The 22,561-nt window shown below is 46.1% G+C and overlaps 1 protein-coding gene across 4 annotated transcripts in view; it reads right to left on the minus strand.

Annotated features, from left to right (window-relative positions):
- The window catches only part of arfgef3 (ARFGEF family member 3), a 112,617-nt gene extending 109,050 nt beyond the window's left edge, over positions 1-3,567 (minus strand). For all 4 annotated transcript variants that reach the window (XR_013499613.1, XR_013499612.1, XR_013499611.1 and 1 more), the window contains exon 1: positions 3,127-3,567. Coding sequence is in view for 1 of the 4 variants with exons in the window: in XM_078229437.1 (XP_078085563.1) it covers positions 3,127-3,211 (85 nt within the window). In the remaining 3 variants the exon portion in view is untranslated. The remainder of the gene's footprint in view (positions 1-3,126) is intronic.
- Between the last annotated feature and the right edge of the window lie 18,994 nt (positions 3,568-22,561).

Consider the following 22,561-nt stretch of genomic DNA (forward strand, 5'->3'; position numbering starts at 1 on the left):
AGTAAAGGTGACTAAGGAACGGGACCAAGTGCTTGGTCGAAGAGCTCAGGCCACGTTCCATTTTTCCACAAAAGCTAATGGACTTACAGATGGTAAAACACACTGCTCCTAATTGTAATCTCATTTACAGTGACGGAATAAATCAAACTGATATTGCCTAGGATTAAGGGGTCTTTACTGGGATTCGGAATCCATGATCCTGTCTGTTCCTCTGTGGTAACAGCATGGCATGGAGACTGGCAGCGTTCTATTGGAATAGAACAGAATAGAATTCTTCACCATAGAACCTTCCAGTGCAGAATTGTAGTCTGCAGCGACCACAATCCCATCCGGGCCCTACTCCCACAACCCCATGCATTTACCCCAGCTAGTCCCTCAACACTAAGGGGCAATTTAGCACAGCCAGTTCACCTAACCTATTAAAACAGAACCTGACAAGGGAGTGGGGCAGGAGAACCATAGAGTCACAGAGTATACGGCAGGGACTCCCCTCCCGTTCTATTGTAATATACGAGTCAATATTAAAACCACTTTGCAATAAAATGTTCATGTTTGCAGCAAAGCCGCTTGGTCTGGCTTATTAGAAAGATAAATAATAATGGAGAGAGAGGCCTCAGGATGGGTGGGGTGGTAGCAATGGGTCTCTGCAATGCTAAAACCAAAAGGTTGACTCATTCAAATCAGTCTCATTAATGAAAGAACAATCATTCTCTTTGAGGACTTTCACATCAAGGAACATCCTGTTTCCAACAAACCTCCGCTACAGACCAGACACTGCACCAACGGTACAGGAGCTGTGATATTCACTGGGACACAATTTTACTGGTCAGATTTATTGATATCTTACAGTGAATTTCACCCATTTCATTCCTTTCCTCCTCTCTTGCCTCGCGCTGGGGTCAATCCCCTCAGCGGTGCAGTCCACCTCGTTAGTTCCTCACCCAAGTGACTAACCTTCACAATGGCACAGTGGTTAGCACTGGTGCCTCACAGGGACCCGGGCTCGATTCCCGGCTTGGGTCACTGTCTGCACGCTCTCCCCGTGTCTACGCGGGTTTCCTCCAGGTGCTCTGGTTTCCTCCCACAGTCCAAAGATGTACAGGTTAGATGCACTGGCCATGCTAAATTGCCCTTTAGTGTCCCGGGATGCGTAGGCTAGAGGGATTAGCGGGGTAAATATGTGGGGTGGCAGGGATAGCTCCTAGGTGGGATTGTTGGCGGCGCAGACTAGATGGGCCAAACGGCCTCCTTCGGCACCGTAGGGATTCTATGCCTTTACATCTGACAATGAGTGTTGGCCACAAGGGACTTTGCATTCCGACTCTGGCTTCGACAGCCCCCTGCATCCAGAGCAATGGGACCAGATTGGCACATTCCTCCCTGCAGCCCAGACCTTCCACCGGCTCGAACCTGGGCTCTTACACACCCTCCAGCTCAGCACCAAGTCATGCCCCGCATTTACCCACCGAACCACAAAACACCGCTACAACCATTGCTAACTTTCAATCCAAACTTCACAATGAAAAAAAAAACAAAATGGGATTCAGAGGCATCGAGTACAAAAGGAAGTTATTGCTAAACCTTTCCAAAAGAGGCCTCGACTGGGGTGTTGTGTCCAATCCTGAGCACCGGGGAAGTTTCGGGAAGGGTGTGAAGGCCTTGGGCAGGATGCAGAAAGAATTGGTACCCAGACTATGTAGAGAGACGAGAAACCTTGTTTGTTCTTCTTACAGCACGGAAGGTTAAGGTGAGATTTAATGCTCAAAATTATGAAGGATCTTGACTAGTTTCTACTGTCAGTAAGTGGAACACACAGATTTCAGATAATTAGTAAAGAACGTGGGAGGAGTGGGAATGAGGGCAATTTTTTTGCCCAGTAAGTTATATAAGCATACAAAATAGGAGCAGGAGTAGGCCATTCAGCCCCTTGAGCCTGCTCCACCATTCAATAAGATCATGGCAGATCTGATTGTGGCCACAATTCCACACTCCGCCTACCCTGAATAACCTTCAACTTCTTAATTGGTCAAGAATCTATCTACCTCTGCCTTAAAAATATTCAATGACCCAGCCTCCACCGCTCCCTGGGGAAGAGAGTTCCAGAGTCTCACTGAGCGAAAAATAAATTCTCCTCAAATCCATCTGAAATGGGAGACCCCCTTATTCTAAAACTGTGCCCCCAAGTTCCACAACATCCTCTCAGCCTCTACTCTATCACCTCCCCTGAGAATCTAATATGGTTCAGTAAGATCACCTCTCATTCTTCTAAACTCCAATGGATACAGGCCCAAACTGTCCAACATTTCCTCATACCATAACTCCCTCATCCCAGGAATCAGTCAAGTGTACCTTCCCGGGAGCTGAACTGTTTCTAACACATTTCTTAATCGTAGAATCCCTACAGCACAGAAGAGGCCATTCAGCCCATCGGGTCTGCAAGGACTCTCTGACAGCTTCTTATCCAGGCCCTATCCCAGTAACCCCACATGTTTAGCATGGCTAATCCATCTAACCCACACATCCTGGGGCACTAAGGAGCAATTTAGCATGGTCAATCCACGTAACCCGCACATCTTTTTACTGTGGGAGGAAACTGGAGCACCCGGAGGAAACCCACGCAGACACAAGAAGAATGTGCAGACTCCACACAGACAGTCACCTAAGGCCGGAATTGAACCCGGGTCCCTGGCGCTGTGAGGCAACAGTGCTAACCACTGTGCCACCTAGGCCTGACCTGGGAAATACTGCTGGAAAAGAAGGATGTAGGGAGTTTCAATACTAACTTCCGAAAACATATGGGAAAATTTTCAGAATTAAATCAGAGAAAGAGATTAACTGGATGACATCTTTTAAGGAGCTGGCACAGGCGATGAGGGGCTGAGTGGCCTCCTTCTGTGCTGTCTGATTCTGTGACTAAACCCCACTCAGAAATAAAACTAGACAGGCAGTCGCATCACCTCTGGGCTCCCCTGTGTACAGACAAAGTGGCTGCCAAGACACTTCATTCTGCAAATACCAAACCATCTTTATATCCCTCTCTTTTATCTGAAGACACCTTGCGAATATACAAGCACACACTCTAAGTTATAACAAATATGTCTGAGAGGTGGAGAGACTGGTTCTTACCACATGCCAAGGTGCAGGCATCCCTTATAGCCTTGTACTTATTCCCCGAAGCTTCCTTCGAAATCCTCTTCAAAATTTCATCCATTATTGAGCCACCGAGCCCGGAGAGGGAGGGAGGCCGGGCTGAATGAATAGATTTATTTGCAAAGCGGTGATAAATCAGGGTACGGCGTTACCTGGAAATGGACAGTCATTGAGAAGTGTATAAACAGGCCACAGACACGTCTCCCTGTTTGGGGAAGGGAAAATGATCTCTGTATTAAATAAATAGGAGGAGGAGAGGCGGGTGAAGGCGATGTCTGGAACACAGTTCCTGCAGAGATGTTACTGCACTGCTGCGCTGTCCTCAAGCGCTGGGTAACTCATCCTCCCAGTGCCCGGCTGCTAACCCAGCGCAGCAGCGGCTGCCCGGCTCCCTATCATTCCAGGGGCGAGTGGGAAGCTCACAGCATTCTCATCCCTGACATCCGCCTGCTGGAAAGCCTGGAACCGGAGCACAAGCAGGCGCTAAATAGCAAGGTGTGTGTGTGTGTGTGTGTGGAGGGCGGGTGGGGGTGGGGGGTGGTTTGCAGTCAGAGTCAGAGCAAAAAAATAATATCATCTCTGCCGCAGAAAAGAAAGTAAGAGTTTTAACAACACCAGGTTAAAGTCCAACAGGTTTATTTGGTAGCAAATGCCATTAGCTTTTGGAGCGCTGCTCCTTCATCAGATGGAATGCTCTCAAACAAGGCATACAGAGACACATAGAGTCTGGACATAAAACATCTGGAGTAGAGTCAAGGGTAAAACAACTGCAGAAGTGCCAGAGTTCAAACATCTGGAGCAGAGTCAAGGGTAAACAACTTGAGCAGAGTCAAGGGTTAAAAAAAACTGTAGCAGCAAAGTTACAACATCTGGAGCAGAGTATCAAAGATAAAACACCTGGAACAGCGAGTCAAGGATAAAACATCTGCAAGTAGAGCCAGAGTTCAAACACCTGGAGAAAGAGTCAAGAATAAAGCATTGAAGGTCGTGCCAAAGTTCAAACGGCTGGAGCAGAGAGTCAAGAGTAAACATCTGGAGCACCAAGTCAAGGATAGAACATCTGCAGTAGGGTTGGAGTTCAAACAGCTGGAGAAAGAGTCAAGAATAAAACATTGACAGTCCTGCCAAAGTTCAAACATCTGGAGCAGAGAGTCAAGCGTGAACAGCTGGAGCAGAGTATCAAGGATAAAACGTCTATGGTGGTGACAGAGTTCAAACATCTGGAGCAGTGAGTCAAGGATAATATGACTCGCTGTAGGGTCAGAGGCGAAGCATCTGGAGAAAGAGTCAAGAATAAATCATCTGCATCAGAGGGGAATTCAAACATCTGGAGCAGGGAGAGTCAAAGCAGCTGCAGCAAGAGCAAGACATCTGTGGACAATGTGGACAATGAGTGGGTGTTTATTACAGCAATGACTACGATACACTTAATTTTTTTTAAATGGGGTTTCTCAAAGTGGAAGTTTATCTTGGTACTTTAACAGAGTTTATAGCATAGGAAGAGACCATTCAGCCCATCACACAGTGTTGGCTCTTTGAAAGAGCTAACTAATTTGACCCATTCTCCAGCCCCTCCCCATAGATCTGGACTTCCATCTGCTTCCACTTTTGATCCATTTTTTCCAGTCAGTGATGTAATGTTTCTGCTTCAACCACTCAAAGAGCAACAGTTACGCCCCCGACCGCCACCCTATTAACTTCCTATTTTCAAACCCCAACTTTGATTTAATTCTACGAACAAAATGTAACTTATCTGCACACCTTTCCCATGCCCAGCTCCTAACAGAATCTTCCCTCCTCCATATTGAATAAAACAAATAAATTAAATCAAATACACGGAGGGACAAATTAAAGGGACAGCCCCTTAAAGGGATACTGCCTCAAAAACAAGCGAATCACAACTGTGAAACTTAAAATATTGAACCAAAATGTGATTAAGAGGTCCAATAAGGCACCCAATCCCTGTCGTGCATACCCAGCATGGAAAGCCTTGACAGTGTCGGTAGACACCACCTGCTCCCTCTCTAGAGACACCTGACCCCGAATCCTCTGTGCTGGTTGGGTGGATTGGCCATTCTAACAATTCTCCCTCAGTGTACCCAAGCAGGCGTCGGAGTGTGGCGATTAGGGGATTTTCACAGTAACTTCATTGCAGTGTTAAAGTTACAAGTAAGGCTTACATTAACATTGCAATGAAGTTACTGTGAAATTCCCCTAGTCGCCACACTCTGGTGCCTGTTCGGGTCGATGCCCCTAACCAGCACGTCTTTCAGACTCTGGGAGGAAACCGGAGCACCCGGAGGAAACCCACGCAGACACAGGGAGAACGTGCAGACTCCGCACAGACAGTGACTCGAGCCGGGAATCGAACCCAGGTCCCTGGCGCTGTGAGGCAGCAGTGCTAACTGTGCCACCATGCCACCCATGTAATGTAAGCCTACTTGTACTTAATGTAAGCCTACTTGTGACACTGATGAATAAACTTCAACTTAAATATTCTTGTGTCTTTTCCGAATTCACTTACACCTTTCCCAATTAACTAAAAGGAAAATACCCAGCCTCCACCCCAGGGAGCTCATGTGAATGTTGTTTCTCCTCCACATCTCTGGACATCCATCAGTTGGGAGGATGTCAATTCCCTGATTCTCGGAATAAAGCTCTAACACATCATGGTCCAGAAAACATGTGTTCAAATCCTTGTGTGGAAATCTGAATTCAGTTTCTTTTTAAAAATTGGAAATAAAAGTGACCATAAAAAGCTGTCAGATTATTCTTAGGACCCCCAACATGGTTCACTGACATTACTTGGGGAGGGACACCCCCACCTGATCTGTGTCTGTATGTTATTCCACTCCGACACCAAGGTGTTAGCTCCTAACTGCTCTCTGAAAGGCTTAGCCAGATAGTCAGTGTATCAAATGATTAGCAGGAGTAGGACAAACTATCTCCAGATAAATAGGGATTGACAATCAAAGTCAGTATTGCAAGGAATACCCTTAACAGAGGGTGAAATAATTTGAACATCTCCTTTAAATAACAGTCACATCTGGTCTTTTGACTCCCAATGTTATTAAATGGACAATGTCTTTAGTATGAAAAATATTGTTTACAAGTCGACGCTGTGATGTCATAAGTTCTGTCGTAACCCACTATGCCTCCTGGTGACTAGAACCACGATGGAAATGACTCAAAGCTTGCCCTCCCCAAACCACGAGAACGAAAAAGATATTTTTTCAACAAGAGAAACAGAGTAAACACCTTGAATTCAGTGTGACAAATCAGACAGATTCGAAATATTGACTCTGTTTCTCTCTGATGTGGAGATGCCGGCGTTGGACTGGGGTGGGCACAGTAAGAATTCTCACAACACCAGGTTAAAGTCAGGTGATGAAGGAGCAGCACCCCGAAAGCTCGTGTTTCCAAATAAACCTGTCGGACTTTAACCTGGTGTTGTGAGACTTCTTTATGTTTCTCTCACCACAGATGCTGCCAGACCTGCCGACACTTTCTGTTTTTATTTCAGATTGCAGTTGGTACCTTTCACAACCTCAAGGAACTCCCTAAAACTCTTTACAGCCAATAAGTACTTTGTGAAGTGTTGTCATTGGCGTAATGCAGGAAACGCAGCAGCCAATCCTTGCACAGCAAGATCCCACCAACAATAACATGGCCAGATAATTAAAAATGAACAATTTTGCTTCAGGGATAAATATTGGCCAGGACATGGGATAATTCCCTTGCTCCTCTTCGAAAACAGTGCCCTGGGACTCTTCACATCTACCTCTGAGGGCCAGGCGGGGCCTTCAACTTAACAACTCAGGCTTTCTTTAGTCGGTGAGATGTTTTCACTCGTGGGAGAGTCTCGAACAAGGGGACATAGCTACAAGAAAGAGGGCCGGTCATTTATAACTGAGGTGCGTAGAAATCTCTTCTCGCAGAGAGTGGCGAATCTCTGGAATTCTCTGCCCCAATGGGTGGTGGAGGCTGGATCATTAGAAGTATTTAAAGGGGCGGTAGATAAATATTTGATAGATCGAGGAATAGAGGGCTATGGGGAAATGGCACAGAAAAGGAGCTGAGGCCGACACAGATCAGCCATGATCGTATTGAATGGTGGGGCAGGCTTGAAGGGCCTGGTGACTACTCTTGCTTCTACTTTTGTCTTCTTGTGTTCTGACATCAACAGACAAATGTTTAATAAATTTGCATAAATGTCTCTATTTAATCAATGTCAATTGAAATAAAAAAGTTACGCCTTTTTGGGAGTCAGAAACAGAATTAACACCTCGAATTCGATATGAAGAATCAGACAGATTTGAAATGTTAACTGTGTTTCTCTCTCCACAGATGCTGCCAGACCTGTTGAGTTTTTCCAGCACTTTCTGTTTTTATTTCAGATTTCCAGCATCTGCAATATTTTGCTTTTTTGGGGAGTTACAGCTATTCGCGTGTATGCATTTTGCTGTGGGTTAGTGGTACAGTGCTATCACCTAGTTCATGTAGTTCTGAGCATTTAATATTGAACAAAGAACAAAGGAAATTACAGCACAGGAACAGGCCCTTCGGCCCTCCAAGCCTGCACTGACCATGCTGTCCATCTCAACTAAAAGCCCCTTCCGGGGACCGTATCCCTCTATTCCCATCCTATTCATGTATTTGTCCAGACACCCCTTAAACGTCACTGCCGTATCTGCTTCCGCTACCTCCCCCGGCAGCGAGTTCCAGGCACCCACCCCACCCTCTGTGTAAAAAAACTTGGTGCTCCGGTTTCCTCCCACAGTCCAAAGATGTGCAGATTAGGTGGCTTGGCCATGCTAAATTGCTCTTTAGTGTTCCAAGATGTGTAGGTTAGGGGGATCAGTGGGGTAAATACATGGGGTTACGGAGATAGGGTCTGGGTAAGATGAGTCGGTGCAGACTTGATGGGCCGAATGGCCTACTTCTGCACTGTAGGGATTCTATGTCTCTAAGTCTAAAATGGGTAGATAACGATTGCTAAATTAAACCTACAAAACCTTTCTTACAGTGAGAATTAAAGTTCATTTTTTTTAAAAATATACATGTAATGCTGTAGACTTGGTGCTAACTAAAGTTAGCGTGACAATTACATGATCAGATTTTTGCAGGAGGTCATTTGACTGACAGCATCAAGGGTAACTCAGTTGATGCGAAGTTCCCACCCCCTGGCTCTCTTGCCTGGCTATGGGTGGAATCCGGTCCCTGTGATCCCAGTCTGGTTTTTGGTCTCACTTTGCAAAGGCAGTCAATGCTTCCTGGTTTTTTGCACCGTCATTTGCTGGTCGTCAGGAATCAGAAACGTCAGCCCTGTGTGTGTAAACTGGGAAACTGCACAATCTTAGTGAACTGACAGGGTGCCCAGGGTTACACTTGTCTCGATGAATTAAACAGCGCCTGAGCAGCGGAGCCCCTTCCACTCAGAGGATTGCATTCAGTCCGAATACATTTGCAAACCCATGGACCTTTTAGCAATAGTTCATGGTGGAAAATGCTTACCGTTTAAAGAGTAAATCATTTGCATTTATATCGAGTTGCTCAGAACCAAACCTACAGCCAATGAGGTATTTTTGAAATGCAGTCACTGTTTAATATAGGAAACACCAGCAGCCAATTTATCCATGGCGCCCTCCCACCAACCGTGATGTTACAATGGCCGGATCATTTGTTTTCATAGAATCCCTACAGTGCAGAAGGAGGCCATTTGGCCCATTGAGCCGGCACCGACAACAATCCCACCCAAGCCCTATCACCGTTACCCCACGTACTTACCCTGCTAACTCCCCCGACACTAAGGTGCTATTTAGCACGGCCAATCCACCTAACCTGCACATCTTTGGACTGTGGGAGGAAACTGGAGCACCCGGAGGAAACCCACGTAGACACGGGAAGAATGTGCAAACTCCACACTGTCACCTGGGGCTGGAATCGAACCCAGGTCCCTGACGCTGTGAGGCAGCAGTGCTTGCCACTGTGCCCCGTGCCTAGTCATAGAGTCATAGAAGTTTACAGCATGGAAACAGGCCCTTCGGCCCAACTTGTCCATGCCGCCCTTTTTTTCAAACTCCTAAACTAATCCCAATTGCCCGCATTTAGCCCATATCCCTCTATACCCATCTTGTCCATGTAACTATCTAAATGCTTTTTAAAAGACAAAATTGTACCCGCCTCTGCTACTGCCTCTGGCAGCTTGTTCCGGACACTCACCACCCTTTGTGTGAAAGAATTGCCCCTCTGGACCCTTTTGTATCTCTACCCCCCCACCTTAAACCTATGCCCTCTAGTTTTAGACTCCCCTACCTTTGGGAAAAGATATTGACTATCTAGCTGATCTGTGCCCCTCATTATTTTATAGACCTCTATAAGATCACCCCTCAGCCCCCTACGCTCCAGAGAAAAAAGTCCCAGTCTATCCAGTCTCTCCTTATAACTCAACCCATCAAGTCCCGGTAGCATCCTAGTAAATCTATTCTGCACTCTTTCTAGTTTAATAATATCCTTTCTATAATAGGGTGACCAGAACTGCACACAGTATTCCAAGTGTGGCCTTACCAATGTCTTATACAACTTCAACAAGACATTCCAACTCCTGTATTCAATGTTCTGACTGATGAAACCAAGCATGCCGAATGCCTTCTTCACCACTCTGTCCACCTGTGGCTCCACTTTCAGGGAGCTATGAACATGTACCCCTAGATCTCTTCATTCTGTAACTCTCCCCAACGCCCTACCATTAACTGAGTAAGTCCTGCCCTGGTTCAATCTACCAAAATGCATCACCTCGTATTTGTCTAAATTAAACTCCATCTGCCATTCGTCAGCCCACTGGCCCAGTGATGCCAGTAATTGGTGATGTTGGTTGAGGGGTAACTGGACCAGGACAGCAAGGAAAATGCCCTTGCTCATCCCTGAAATAATAAAGCATGGAAGCGTTACAGTGCAGAAGAAGGCCATTCGGCCTGTTGTGTCCTTGCTAGCTCTTCTAAGGAGCAATTCACGTACTGTCACTCCCCCAGTCACTCCCCCGTCCTCTCCCCATTGCCCTGTACACTTTTTTCAGATATTTAGAAAATTTATGGCACAAATGAGGCCACTCTGCCCAATGTGTCTGCACCTAACCCTATTTTCCAGCACTTGGTTCACACTCCTGGAGGTCATAGTCATAGAGTTTTACAGCACAGCAAGAGACCCGTCGACACATTGAGTCTGTGCCGGCATCAAGCATGTATCTCTTCTAAGCCCATTTTCCAGCTCTGGGTCCATCACCTTGTGTGCTCTGACATTCCAAGTGCTCATCTAAATGCTTCTTAAGTGTTGTGAGGGTTCCCGCCTCTACCACCCTCTCAGGCAGTGAGTTCCAAATTCACACCATCCTCTGGGTGAAAAAGCTTATCCTCAAATCCTCTCTAAATCTCCTGCCCCTTACCTTAAATCTATGCCCCCTGGTTATTGACCTCTCTGCCAATGGCAAAAGTTTCTTCCTATCTGCCCTATCTATGTCTCTCATAATTTTGTACATCTCAATCAGGAAAACAAGTCTCAGAGATCCGCACTTTTGTCCTGCAATCAACTTGTCATTTCTTTTTCTCTCTTTCCCCTTTCCGTTAGTCAGCTCATGTTGGTGGCTGCTTTTCCGATGTGTGTGCTCAGCTCTTGTCAAGAGAGAGGTTGCCTTTTTTTAAATTCTTTCATGGGATGTGGGGGTCACTGGCAAGGCCAACATTTATTACCCTTGAATGGAATGGCTTGCTAGGCCATTGCAGAAGGCTGTTTAGAGTCAACCATATTGTTGCGGATCTGGAGTTACATGGAGGCTAAAGACATTAGCGAACCAGATGGGTTTTTACAACAATCGATGATACCTGTTATGACAGTGGTTTGATATTATTAGTTTATATTCCAGATATATAATTGCATTAAAACTGCAAGCTAGTAAGATGTGAACTCATATCCCCAGAGCGTTATCTTGGTCCTTTGAATTACTAGTCCAGTGAGATTACCACAACCTCCACTGTCTCCCCATCATCCATTAACATAAATCCAAGTTAGCAACATATGCTGAGTGCTTCCAGTTGAGGGTGTTATGAAATGTAAGCTTAAAAATGTGGTGTTTGACAAATATAAATATTGAAAAGAAATGCTGAAACCAAAAGAAGAGATCATATCGCATTGTCTCTTTAAAAAGCATGTGTTTTAGTGCCTGGATTTTTAAATTGAAGAAAGCAGGATGCAGAAGCCAATCTAGCAACATTGTGTCAAAAGCCTCTCAGCCAGAGTTCCAACATTGCAAAACAGGCTTTTGAATTGGACCAATGAGTTTAAAGCAAGCACTCAAAGACACAGAACCAATTGAATTCAAATTTGAGTGTTGTTGACAGCCTCAAGCCACTCAAATTTCAGGAATACTCTGAGGCAATTCGAGGTATTTAAACTTGGACAAGGGGATATAACAGTTAGAGTAATCTTGCCACCTCTTTAGTTAGAAGGAGGGAGAGGCGAGTCTCTCATATAAAATCCTGCAGTTTAATACATGTCTTCATAAAACTTACCATCTACGGTCGAAAAATGGATCAACTCGGAAAATGTGTCAGACCTGAACAGCAAAGACCTTCAGACTTCTAACAAGTGCCTGGTTGTATATATATCCTTTAGTGAATGACTGGAATTTATAGGCTTTTGTTTCATTCATGGGTCTTGTATTATTCAGACAGCATTCTATTGGGGAGTTTATTCAGTTTGCTAATTGTTTTAATAAGGTTGTCACCATTTGACTCGATTTGATTTGATTTATTATTGTCACATGTATTAGTATACAGTGAAAAGTATTGTTTCTTGTGCGCTATACAGACAGAGCATACCGTTCATAGAGCAAGAAATGAGAGACTGCAGAATGTAGTGTTACAGTCATAGCTAGGGTGTAGAGAAAGATCAACTTAATGCAATGTAGGTCCATTCAAAAGTCTGACGGCAGCAGGGAAGAAGCTGTTCTTGAGTCGGTTGGTACGTGACCTCAGACTTTTGTATCTTTTTCCCAAAGGAAGAAGGTGGAAAAGAGAATGTCCAGGGTGCGTGGGGTCCTTAATCATGCTGGCTGCTTTGTCGAGGCAGTGGGAAATGTAGACAGAGTCAATAGATGGGAAGCTGGTTTGCATGATGGATTGGGCTACATTCACAACTTTTTGTAGTTTCTTGTGGTCTTGGGCAGAGCAGGAGCCATACCAAGCTGTGATACAACCAAAAAGAATGCTTTCTTTGGTGCATCTGTAAAAGTTGGTGAGAGTCGTAGCTGACATGCCAAATTTCCTTAGTCTTCTGAAAACGTAGAGGCGTTGGTGGGTTTTCTTAACTCTAGTGTCAGCTTGGGGGGACCAGAACAGGTTGTTGGTGATCTGGGCACTGAAAAGCTTGAAGCTCTCCGACCCTTTCTACTTCATCTCAGTTGATGTAGACAGGGGCATGTTCTCCTCTATGCTTCTTGAAGTCGATGACAATCTCCTTCATTTTGTTGACATTGAGGGAGAGATTATTGTTGCCGCACCAGTTCACCAGATTCTCTATCTCATTCCTGTACTCTGTTTCATCATTGTTTGAGATCTGACCCACTACGGTGGTGTCGTCAGCAAACCTGAACATTAAGTTGGAGGTGAATTTGGCCACACAGTCAGAAGTATATAAGGAGTATAGTAGGCGGCTGAGAACACAGCCTTGTGGGGCACCGGTATTGAGGATGATCGTGGAGGAGGTGTTGTTGCCTTTCCTTACTGATTGTGGTCTGTGGGTTACAAAGTTTAGGATCCAGTTGCAGAGGGAGGAGCTGAGCCCCAGGTCATGGAGTTTGGAGATGAGCTTCGTGGGAATAATGGTGTTGATGGCTGAGCTGTAGTCAATAAATAGGAGTCTGTCATAGGTGTCTTTGTTATCTAGGTGTTCCAGGGTTGAGTGCAGGGCTAGGGAAATGGCATCTGCTGTGGACCTGTTGCGGCGATAGGTAAACTGTAGTGGATCCAGGTAGTCTGGGAGGCTGGAATTGATTAATGCCATGACTAGCCTTTCAAAGCACTTCATAATGATGGATGTCAGAGCCACCGGCCAGTAGTCATTAAGGCACGCTGCTTGGCTTTTTTTAGATACCGGGATGATGGTTGTCTTCATGAAGCAGATAAGAACCAGTTTTCAAATAAAGACAAGTTAATTGGTCATGTTAGAGAGTGTCCGATCCTGCTTTAGACCATAAGACCATAAGACATAGGAGCGGAAGTAAGGCCATTCGGCCCATCGAGTCCACTCCACCATTCAATCATGGTTGATTTCAACTCCATTTACCCGCTCTCTCCCCATAGCCCTTAATTCCTCGAGAAATCAAGAATTTATCAATTTCTGTCTTGAAGACGCTCAACGTCTCGGCCTCCACAGCCCTCTGTGGCAATGAATTCCACAGACCCACCACTCTCTGGCTGAAGAAATTTCTCCTCATCTCTGTTCTAAAGTGACTCCCTTTTATTCTAAGGCTGTGCCCCCGCGTCCTAGTCTCCCCTGTTAATGGAAACAACTTCCCTACGTCCATCCTATCTAAGCCGTTCATTATCTTGTAAGTTTCTATCAGATCTCCCCTCAACCTCCTAAACTCCAATGAATATAATCCCACGATCCTCAGACGTTCATCGTATGTCAGGCCTACCATTCCTGGGATCATCCGTGTGAATCTCCGCTGGACCCGCTCCAGTGCCAGTATGTCCTTCCTGAGGTGTGGGGCCCAAAATTGCTCACAGTACTCCAAATGGGGCCTAACCAGTGCTTTATAAAGCCTCAGAAGTACATCCCTGCTTTTGTATTCCAAGCCTCTTGAGATAAATGACAACATTACATTTGCTTTCTTAATTACGGACTCAACCTGCAAGTTTACCTTTAGAGAATCCTGGACTAGGACTCCCAAGTCCCTTTGCACTTTAGCATTATGAATTTTGTCACCGTTTAGAAAATAGTCCATGCCTCTATTCTTTTTTCCAAAGTGTACGACCTCGCACTTGCCCACGTTGAATTTCATCAGCCACTTCTTGGACCACTCTCCTAAACTGTCTAAATCTTTCTGCAGCCTCCCCACCTCCTCAATACTACCTGCCCCTCCACCTATCTTTGTATCATCGGCAAACTTGGCCAGAATGCTCCCAGTCCCGTCATCTAGATCGTTAATATATAAAGAGAACAGCTGTGGCCCCAACACTGAACCCTGCGGGACACCACTTGTCACCGGTTGCCATTCTGAGAAAGAACCTTTTATCCCAACTCTCTGCCTTCTGTCTGACAGCCAATCGTCAATCCATGTTAGTACCTTGCCTCGAATACCATGGGCCCTTATTTTACTCAGCAGTCTCCCGTGAGGCACCTTGTCAAAGGCCTTTTGGAAGTCAAGATAGATAACATCCATTGGCTCTCCTTGGTCTAACCTATTTGTTATCTCTTCAAAGAACTCTAACAGGTTTGTCAGGCACGACCTCCCCTTACTAAATCCATGCTGACTTGTCTTAATCCGACCCTGCACTTCCAAGAATTTAGAAATCTCATCCTTAACGATGGATTCTAGAATTTTGCCAACAACTGAGGTTAGGCTAATTGGCCTATAATTTTCCATCTTTTTTCTTGTTCCCTTCTTGAACAGTGGGGTTACAACAGCGATTTTCCAATCCTCTGGGACTTTCCCTGACTCCAGTGACTTTTGAAAGATCATAACTAACGCCTCCACTATTTCTTCAGCTATCTCCTTTAGAACTCTAGGATGTAGCCCATCTGGGCCCGGAGATTTATCAATTTTCAGACCTTTAATTTACTTTAATTTGCTTTAATTTACCTAAACTAATAACTCCTACTTCCTCACGCACACTTACTTAAGATTATGAGGCGAAGTATATCCCTTTGGGTGGTTTCAAAATTACGCAGAGGGAAACATCACCTCCATGTCGTAACATGGGTTGCTGCGTCTGATCACAGAGAGAGAGACAACCCTAATAATGTCCCATAATTACAATTTTCTCCATCCTACTGATGAGGGGGAACAAAACACAGGCATGGAACAGACGACCTATGAACCTTTAAAGCTGGTCTTCTGTCTGGGCAACTCATCACCATAAAGTTCTCTGATCTGGACATGCCACACTTACACCTGGGCTTTCATTCTGACAGGTTGAGGAGTTTCCCATCTGATCATGTGTGAACAATTTACACACACCAAAAAAAAAGGTTCATTAGCCTCCATCTCTACAACGCAACTTGGTATCACCTAGAAAGACAACGTCACCAGTGAAGCACTCCTTTTCCAGTCAACCATTCTTGTGCTGATTAAGCAAGGGACGTTTCATTGGCTTGGGCATGTGTACAGGCCTTTTGGCTAAGATCAAGTGTAGTATTGACATGCTGTGCTTGGTTGAAGTCATTAGGTTACATTTTAGCTTCATTTGAAGCAATTTTTAAAAGCGGCATCTCGGCCTTTTGGCTAAGATGCAAATGAGATCAAGCCTTGGAAGAGGAGCTATGCCTACTCCAATAAGAACATAAGAACATAAGAAATAGGAGCAGGAGTAGGCCATCTGGTCCTTCGAGCCTGCCCCGCCATTCAACAAGATCATGGCTGATCTGAAGCGAATCAGTTCCACTTACCCGCCTGCTCCCCATATCCCCTAATTCCCTTATCGATCAGAAAACTATCTACCCGTGATTTAAACATATTCAACGAGGAAGCCTCCACCACTTCAATGGGCAGAGAATTCCAGAGATTCACTACCCTCTGAGAGAAGAAGTTCCCCCTCAACTCTGTTCTGAACCGGCCCCCCCTTATTTTGAGGCTGTACCCTCTAGTTCTGGTTTCCCTTCTAAGTGGAAAGAATCTCTCCACCTCTACCCTATCCAGCCCCTTCATTATCTTATATGTCTCTATAAAATCACCCCTCATCTTTCTAAACTCCAACGAGTACAGACCCAATCTGTTTAATCTCTCCTCATAAGCTACACCCCTCATCTCCGGTATCAACCTGGTGAACCTTCTCTGCACTCCCTCCAAGGCCAATATATCCTTTCGCAAATAAGGGGACCAAAACTGCACACAGTACTCCAGTTGCGGCCTCACCAGTGCCTTGTACAGTTGCAGCAAGACCTCCCTGCTTTTATATTCTATCCCCCTCGCGATAAAGGCCAACATTCCATTCGCCTTCTTGATCACCTGCTGCATCTGCAGACTGAGTTTTTGCGATTTGTGCACAAGGACCCCCAGGTCCCTCTGCACAGTCGCACGATGTAATTTTTCTCCATTTAAATAATATTCCAATTTACTATTATTTCTTCCAAAGTGGATAACCTCACATTTGCTAACGTTATATTCCATCTGCCAGATCCTCGCCCACTCGCTCAGCCTATCCAAATCTCTCTGCAGACTTTCCGCGTCCTCCACGCAATTCGCTTTCCCACTCACCTTCGTGTCATCAGCAAACTTGAATACCCTACATTCAGTCCCCTCCTCCAGATCATCTATGTAAATGGTAAACAATTGAGGCCCCAGCACCGATCCCTGCGGCACGCCACTGGTCACCAACTGCCAACCAGAAAAGCACCCATTTATCCCAACTCTCTGCTTCCTGTTAGATAGCCAATCCCCAATCCACGCCCACACCTTACCCCTAACTCTGTGTACCCCAATCGTCTGCAGCAACCTTTTGTGAGGCACCTTATCGAACGCCTTCTGGAAATCTAAAAACACCACATCCACCGGTTCCCCTCTGTCAACCGCACTAGTGACATCTTCATAAAAGTCCAGTAGATTCGTCGAACATGACATTCCCTTCATGAATCCATGCTGCGTCTGCTTGATCGAACCATTCTTATTCAGGTGCTCTGTTATTTCCTCTTTAATAATGGACTCTAGCATCTTCCCAACTACGGACGTTAAGCTAACCGGCCTGTAGTTACCCGCCTTTTGTCTACTTCCTTTTTTAAACAGCGGCGTAACAGTAGCTGTTTTCCAGTCAGCCAGCACTACCCCAGAGTCCAGCGAATTTTGATAAATTACTACTAACGCATCTGCTATTACCTCAGCCATTTCTTTCAGTACCCTAGGATGCATTCCATCCGGGCCCGGGGACTTGTCTACCTTCAGTCCTATTAGTCTACCAAGCACCACCTCCTTAGTGACAGTAATTGTATTAAGGACCTCCCCTCCCACCAACTCTCGATCTCTAATATTCGGCAAACTATTTGTGTCTTCCACCGTGAAGACCGACGCAAAGAACTTATTTAAAGTCTTAGCCATTTCCTCGTTTTCCACTATTAAATCCCCCCTCTCATCTTCCAAGGGTCCAACATTCACTCTAGCCACTCTATTCCTTTTTATATACTTGTAAAAACTTTTACTATCATTTTTTATATTTTGAGCTAGTTTAGTTTCATAATCTATCTTTCCTTTCTTAATCGCTTTCTTAGTCGTTCTTTGTTTTTCTTTAAAGCTTTCCCAATCCACTAATTCTCCACTATTTTTGGCCACTCTGTACGCATCTGATTTTATTTTAATACTCTCTTTTATTTCCTTCGTTATCCACGTCCGGTTATCCTTTTTCTTACAGTCCTTCTTTATCACCGGAATATATTTTTGCTGAGTACTTAAAAAAATCTCCTTAAAAATCCTCCACTGTTCCTCAGCTGTCCTACCTACCAGTCTGCTCGCCCAGTCTACATTAGCCAATTCCACCCTCATCCTATCGTACTCCCCTCTGTTCAAGCAGAGGACACTGGTTTGGGACCCTACTTTCTCACCCTCCATCTGTATCAGAAATTCCACCATATTATGATCACTCATCCCAAGAGGATCCTTCACAAGAAGATCCTTAATCCTACCTGTCTCATTGCACAGAACCAGATCCAAGATAGCTCGCTCTCTCGTAGGTTCTGTAACATACTGTTCAATGAAACAATCCCGACAGCATTCCAAGAACTCTTCCTCAAGCCCGCCACGTCCAATTTGAGTCGACCAATCAATATGTAGGTTAAAATCCCCCATGATTATTGCCGTTCCACTTTTGCACGCATCCATTATTTGCTTGTTTATAGCCCTCCCCACCTCTAAGTTATTATTTGGGGGCCTATAGACCACGCCTACCAGTGTCTTTCTCCCCCTACTATTCCTTATCTCCACCCACAACGATTCCACGTTTTGCTCCTTAGAGCCTATGTCGTCTCTCACTACCGTCCTGATATTATCCTTTATTAACAAAGCTACCCCACCTCCTTTTTCTACCTGTCTATCCTTCCTAAATGCCTGATAACCCTGTATATTCAGTTCCCAGTCCCGGTCACCCTGCAACCACGTTTCTGTGATGGACACTAGATCATATTCATTTGTATGGATTTGTGCCATCAACTCATTTACTTTGTTTCGAATGCTTCGTGCATTCAGGCAAAGTGTCTTTATGCCAGCCTTTATCTGGACCCGGTTTGTTGAAGCGCTACTAACATCTCCCAAGCCCTCTCCTCCTTTAGCTAGTTGTTTATTCACTATACTCCTGGCATTAGAGTAGACACCTCTCAATCCGATGGTCTGACCTCTCCCCTTCTCTGTTCCCAGTCCACCTGCCCTCTTGCACTGCCTATAACCCTTCTCTGTTTGCGAGCTACCTTCCTCACTCTCAGTCACGTCGCTTTGATCCCCTCGCCCCAACCTATCTAGTTTAAACTCTCCCCAGTAGCCTTAGCCAACCTTCCTGCCAGGATATTGGTCCCCCTGGGATTCAAGTGCCACCCGTTTTTAGTATACAGGTCACACCTGCCCCTAAAGAGGTCCCAATGGTCCAGGAACCTGAATCCCTGCCCCCTGCACCATTCCCTCAGCCACACATTCATCCTCCACCTCACTCCATTCCTTTCCTCACCTTCCTGTGGCACAGGCAGCAATCCCGAGATTACTACCTTTGCTTTCCTCCTTCTCAGCTGTCTCCCTAATTCCCTATACTCTTTTTTCATGTTCCCTTCCCCCTTCTTACCCACATCAGCGGTACCAATATGTACCGCTACCTCCGGCTCCTCTCCCTCCCACCTCAGGATTTCTGGGACTCGCCCAGCAACATCCTGGATCCAAGCCCCAGGGAGGCAGACCACCATGCGAGACTCCCGCCTGCCTCCGCAGAAACGCCTGTCCGTCCCCCTGACTGTCTAGTCCCCGATTAATACCGCCTTCCTCCTCCTTTCCTTAGCCCTCTGAGTTACAGGGCCGGACTCCACCCCGGAGACACGGCCACTGCTGCTTCCCCCAGATGGGCTGTCCCCCCCAACAGTAGTCAGACAGGAGTACTTGTTTTTTTTTATATACTTTTCCAATTCAATCAAATCAAATCCAATTCAGAGTCTCAACAAGTTGAGACATTTCAGATCCAGGCTGACAAGATAGGACGGGAGACCAAAACCACCCTGTCCTGGGCCTGATCTACATGAGTCAAGCTGATTGGAGAAGGGGGAGGATCCTCCTCCAAGACTTGAGCTCATTTGCATCTTAGCCAAAAGGCCGAGATGCCGCTTTTAAAAAATTGCTTCATATGAAACATATGAAGCCCCAGCGCAACCCAATGACCTCAACCAAGCGCAGGCGATCCATACTACACTTGATCTTAGCCAAAAGGCTGAGAAGCGTCAAGTAGGGGCACTTCCACCGGGGTGCTCTCAATCACCCGTGTTTTATCCAATCAGCTTGGATCATGTAGATCAAGCCCAAGACAGGAGGTGAGAGTCCTGTCTTGTCAGCTTGGATCGTGAATGTCTCAACTTGTTGAGACTCTGAATTGGACTTGATTTGATTGAATTGGAATAAAAAATGCAAAACAAAAAATGCGTACAGGGTGAAGATGGCCACATTCCTGAGGAAATGTAATGCAGGGAGGTAGCCCATTCTAGGAGATCAGTAGGGCACCCAAAATACAATTCAGGATTCCGTTGAAAAAAAAACATTCAAGCCCTCAACGTCAATCATGACAATTAGGAAACTCTAGCGGACAATCAATGCAAAATGGCGGCACCAGACGTGGGCAGGAGCTTGTTACCATGACATTTGGGGCTGAATTTTATGTGCCTCTGCCAGGTATGTTTTTGGCTGGTGTGTGTGTGGGGGGGGGGGGGGGGGGGGGAGGGGGGGTGGGCATTGTAAAACAGGACAGAGGACAACCCCACTACCTTCCTGCTCACCCCCGAACACATCCAAAAGGTGAGAAGGAATGGGAGGGGCTATCTTCAGAAGGTGCCCTTTGTGCATTAAGCAAAGACCCCCCAAGATAATACCCCACCTTTCTTCCTATTATCCTGCTCTCTAAAACCAACCAACTCCCACTAATCCTTCACCCCTTGCCACCCAAGGCCCCAGACTTATCTTTCTCTGGGATCCTTTGAGACCTGCTGTGTGTAATTTAGTTCCCATGTTTCTGAGATTACAGACCCCTCAACCCCACTCACCAAAACGCACTCACATCCCCAACCCAAACCCACCCAACCCCCACACACATCCCCTACCCAAACCCACCCAAACCCCACCCACATCCCCTACCCAAACCCACCCAACCCCCACCCACATCCCCTACCCAAACCCACCCAACCCCCACCCACAGAACCCTCACCCCCTCTCCCAGGCACAACCCCCAACCCACACCCTCCCCACCGCAGCTTAAGATTTTCACATTGCCATCTCCAGCCCTCCTACGCCTCTTTCACACCCCCACCCACATCCTCCCCCCTCCCCCCACCCCCCCCCCCCCGCCCCCAGCCCCATCCACAATCTCCCTAACTCCCTTCCTTCCCACTTCTCCCCACTCAGTGTCCACTCTCCATCCTGTACAGACTGGCGATACCAGTCAGTAAAGGAATGAATTCCACACTCTCCTGGGGGGCAATAGTCAAGGCCGGAGTGAGTTGGAGAGGGAGTGTTGCTGTATTGTAACTCTGTGTCTTAGCCGGCTTTCCAGGTGTCAGCAGCAATCTCACCTGTGTGTCAAAGGTCAATGTGTTCAGGTCCAACAATGGAGTCTGAGCACTAAATCTGTTCAGTTAAAGGAAAGTTAAAGTTTATTTATTTGTCACAAGTAAGGCTTACATTAACACTGCAATTAAGTTACTCTGAAATTCCCCGAGTCACCACACTCCGGCGCCTCTTCAGGTCAATGCCCCTAACCAGCACGTCTTTCAGACTGTGGGAGGAAACCGGAGCACCCGGAGAAACCCACGCAGACACGGGGAGAATGTGCAAACTCCATACAGACAGTGACCCAAGCTGGGAATCGAACCTGGGTCCCTGGTGCTGTGAGGCAGCAGTGCTAACCCACTGTGACACCCCAGCAGTATCCTCTCCCAAGCCAAGTTGGGCTTCCTCTTGTAACCTCGCGGTATAGGTCCCTGAACTGTTAAACCACAATCCGGGGGCAATGCTCTGGGTTCAAAGCTCGAATCCCACCATGATCGATGGTCAATCTTCCTATGGCAGGGGGAGCTGAATAAAATATATATCGACCAGCACCGAGGAGCTAACCACTCAGAACCCACTCCGCTGGGCGATACAGGTTATTCGTATGCTTGACACCAGAATCCCAAAGCAACTGTTCCATCCAGAGCTCAGTTTATTTGATTTGATTTGATTTATTATTGTCACATGTATTAACATACAGTGAAAAGTATTGTTTCTTGCGCGCTATACAGACAAAACATACCGTTCATAGAGAAGGAAAGGAGAGAGTGCAGAATGTAGTGTTACAGTAATAGCTAGGGTGTAGAGAAAGATCAACTTAGTGTGAGGTAAGTCCATTCAAAAGTCTGATGGCAGCAGGGGAGAATCTGTTCTTGAGTCAATTGATACGTGACCTCAGACTTTTGTATCTTTTTCCCGATGGAAGAAGGTGGAAGAGGGAATGTCCAGGGTGCATGGGGTCCTTAATTATGCTGACTGCTTTTCCGAGGCAGCGGGAAGTATAGACAAAGTCAATGGATGGGAGACTGGTTTGCGTGATGGACTGGGCTTCATTCACGACCCTTTGTAGTTTCTTGCGACCTTGGGCAGAGCAGGAGCCATACCAAGCTGTGATACAACCAGAAAGAATGCTTTCTATGGTGCATCTGTAAAAATTGGTGAGTGTCGTAGCGGACATGCCAAATTTCCTTAGTCTCCTGAGAAAGTTGCTGTAGGAAACTCCGAGGAGGACATCGAAAAGGCTTTGGGGATGTCTTCAAAATATCCCTAAAGGGGTCAAACATCCCGGCCAACTTATGGGAGGTGTTGGCTTGTGACCAACCAAAATGGGGAAGGCTTATTTGGGAAGGCGCCAAACACCATTGTGAGACTTTGTCGGGAGTGTGCAGAGGTGAAGATGAGGGACCTCACAAACCTCCATCC

This window comes from Mustelus asterias, chromosome 15 (genome assembly GCF_964213995.1).
Source record: "Mustelus asterias chromosome 15, sMusAst1.hap1.1, whole genome shotgun sequence".
Taxonomy (NCBI): Eukaryota; Metazoa; Chordata; class Chondrichthyes; order Carcharhiniformes; family Triakidae; genus Mustelus; species Mustelus asterias.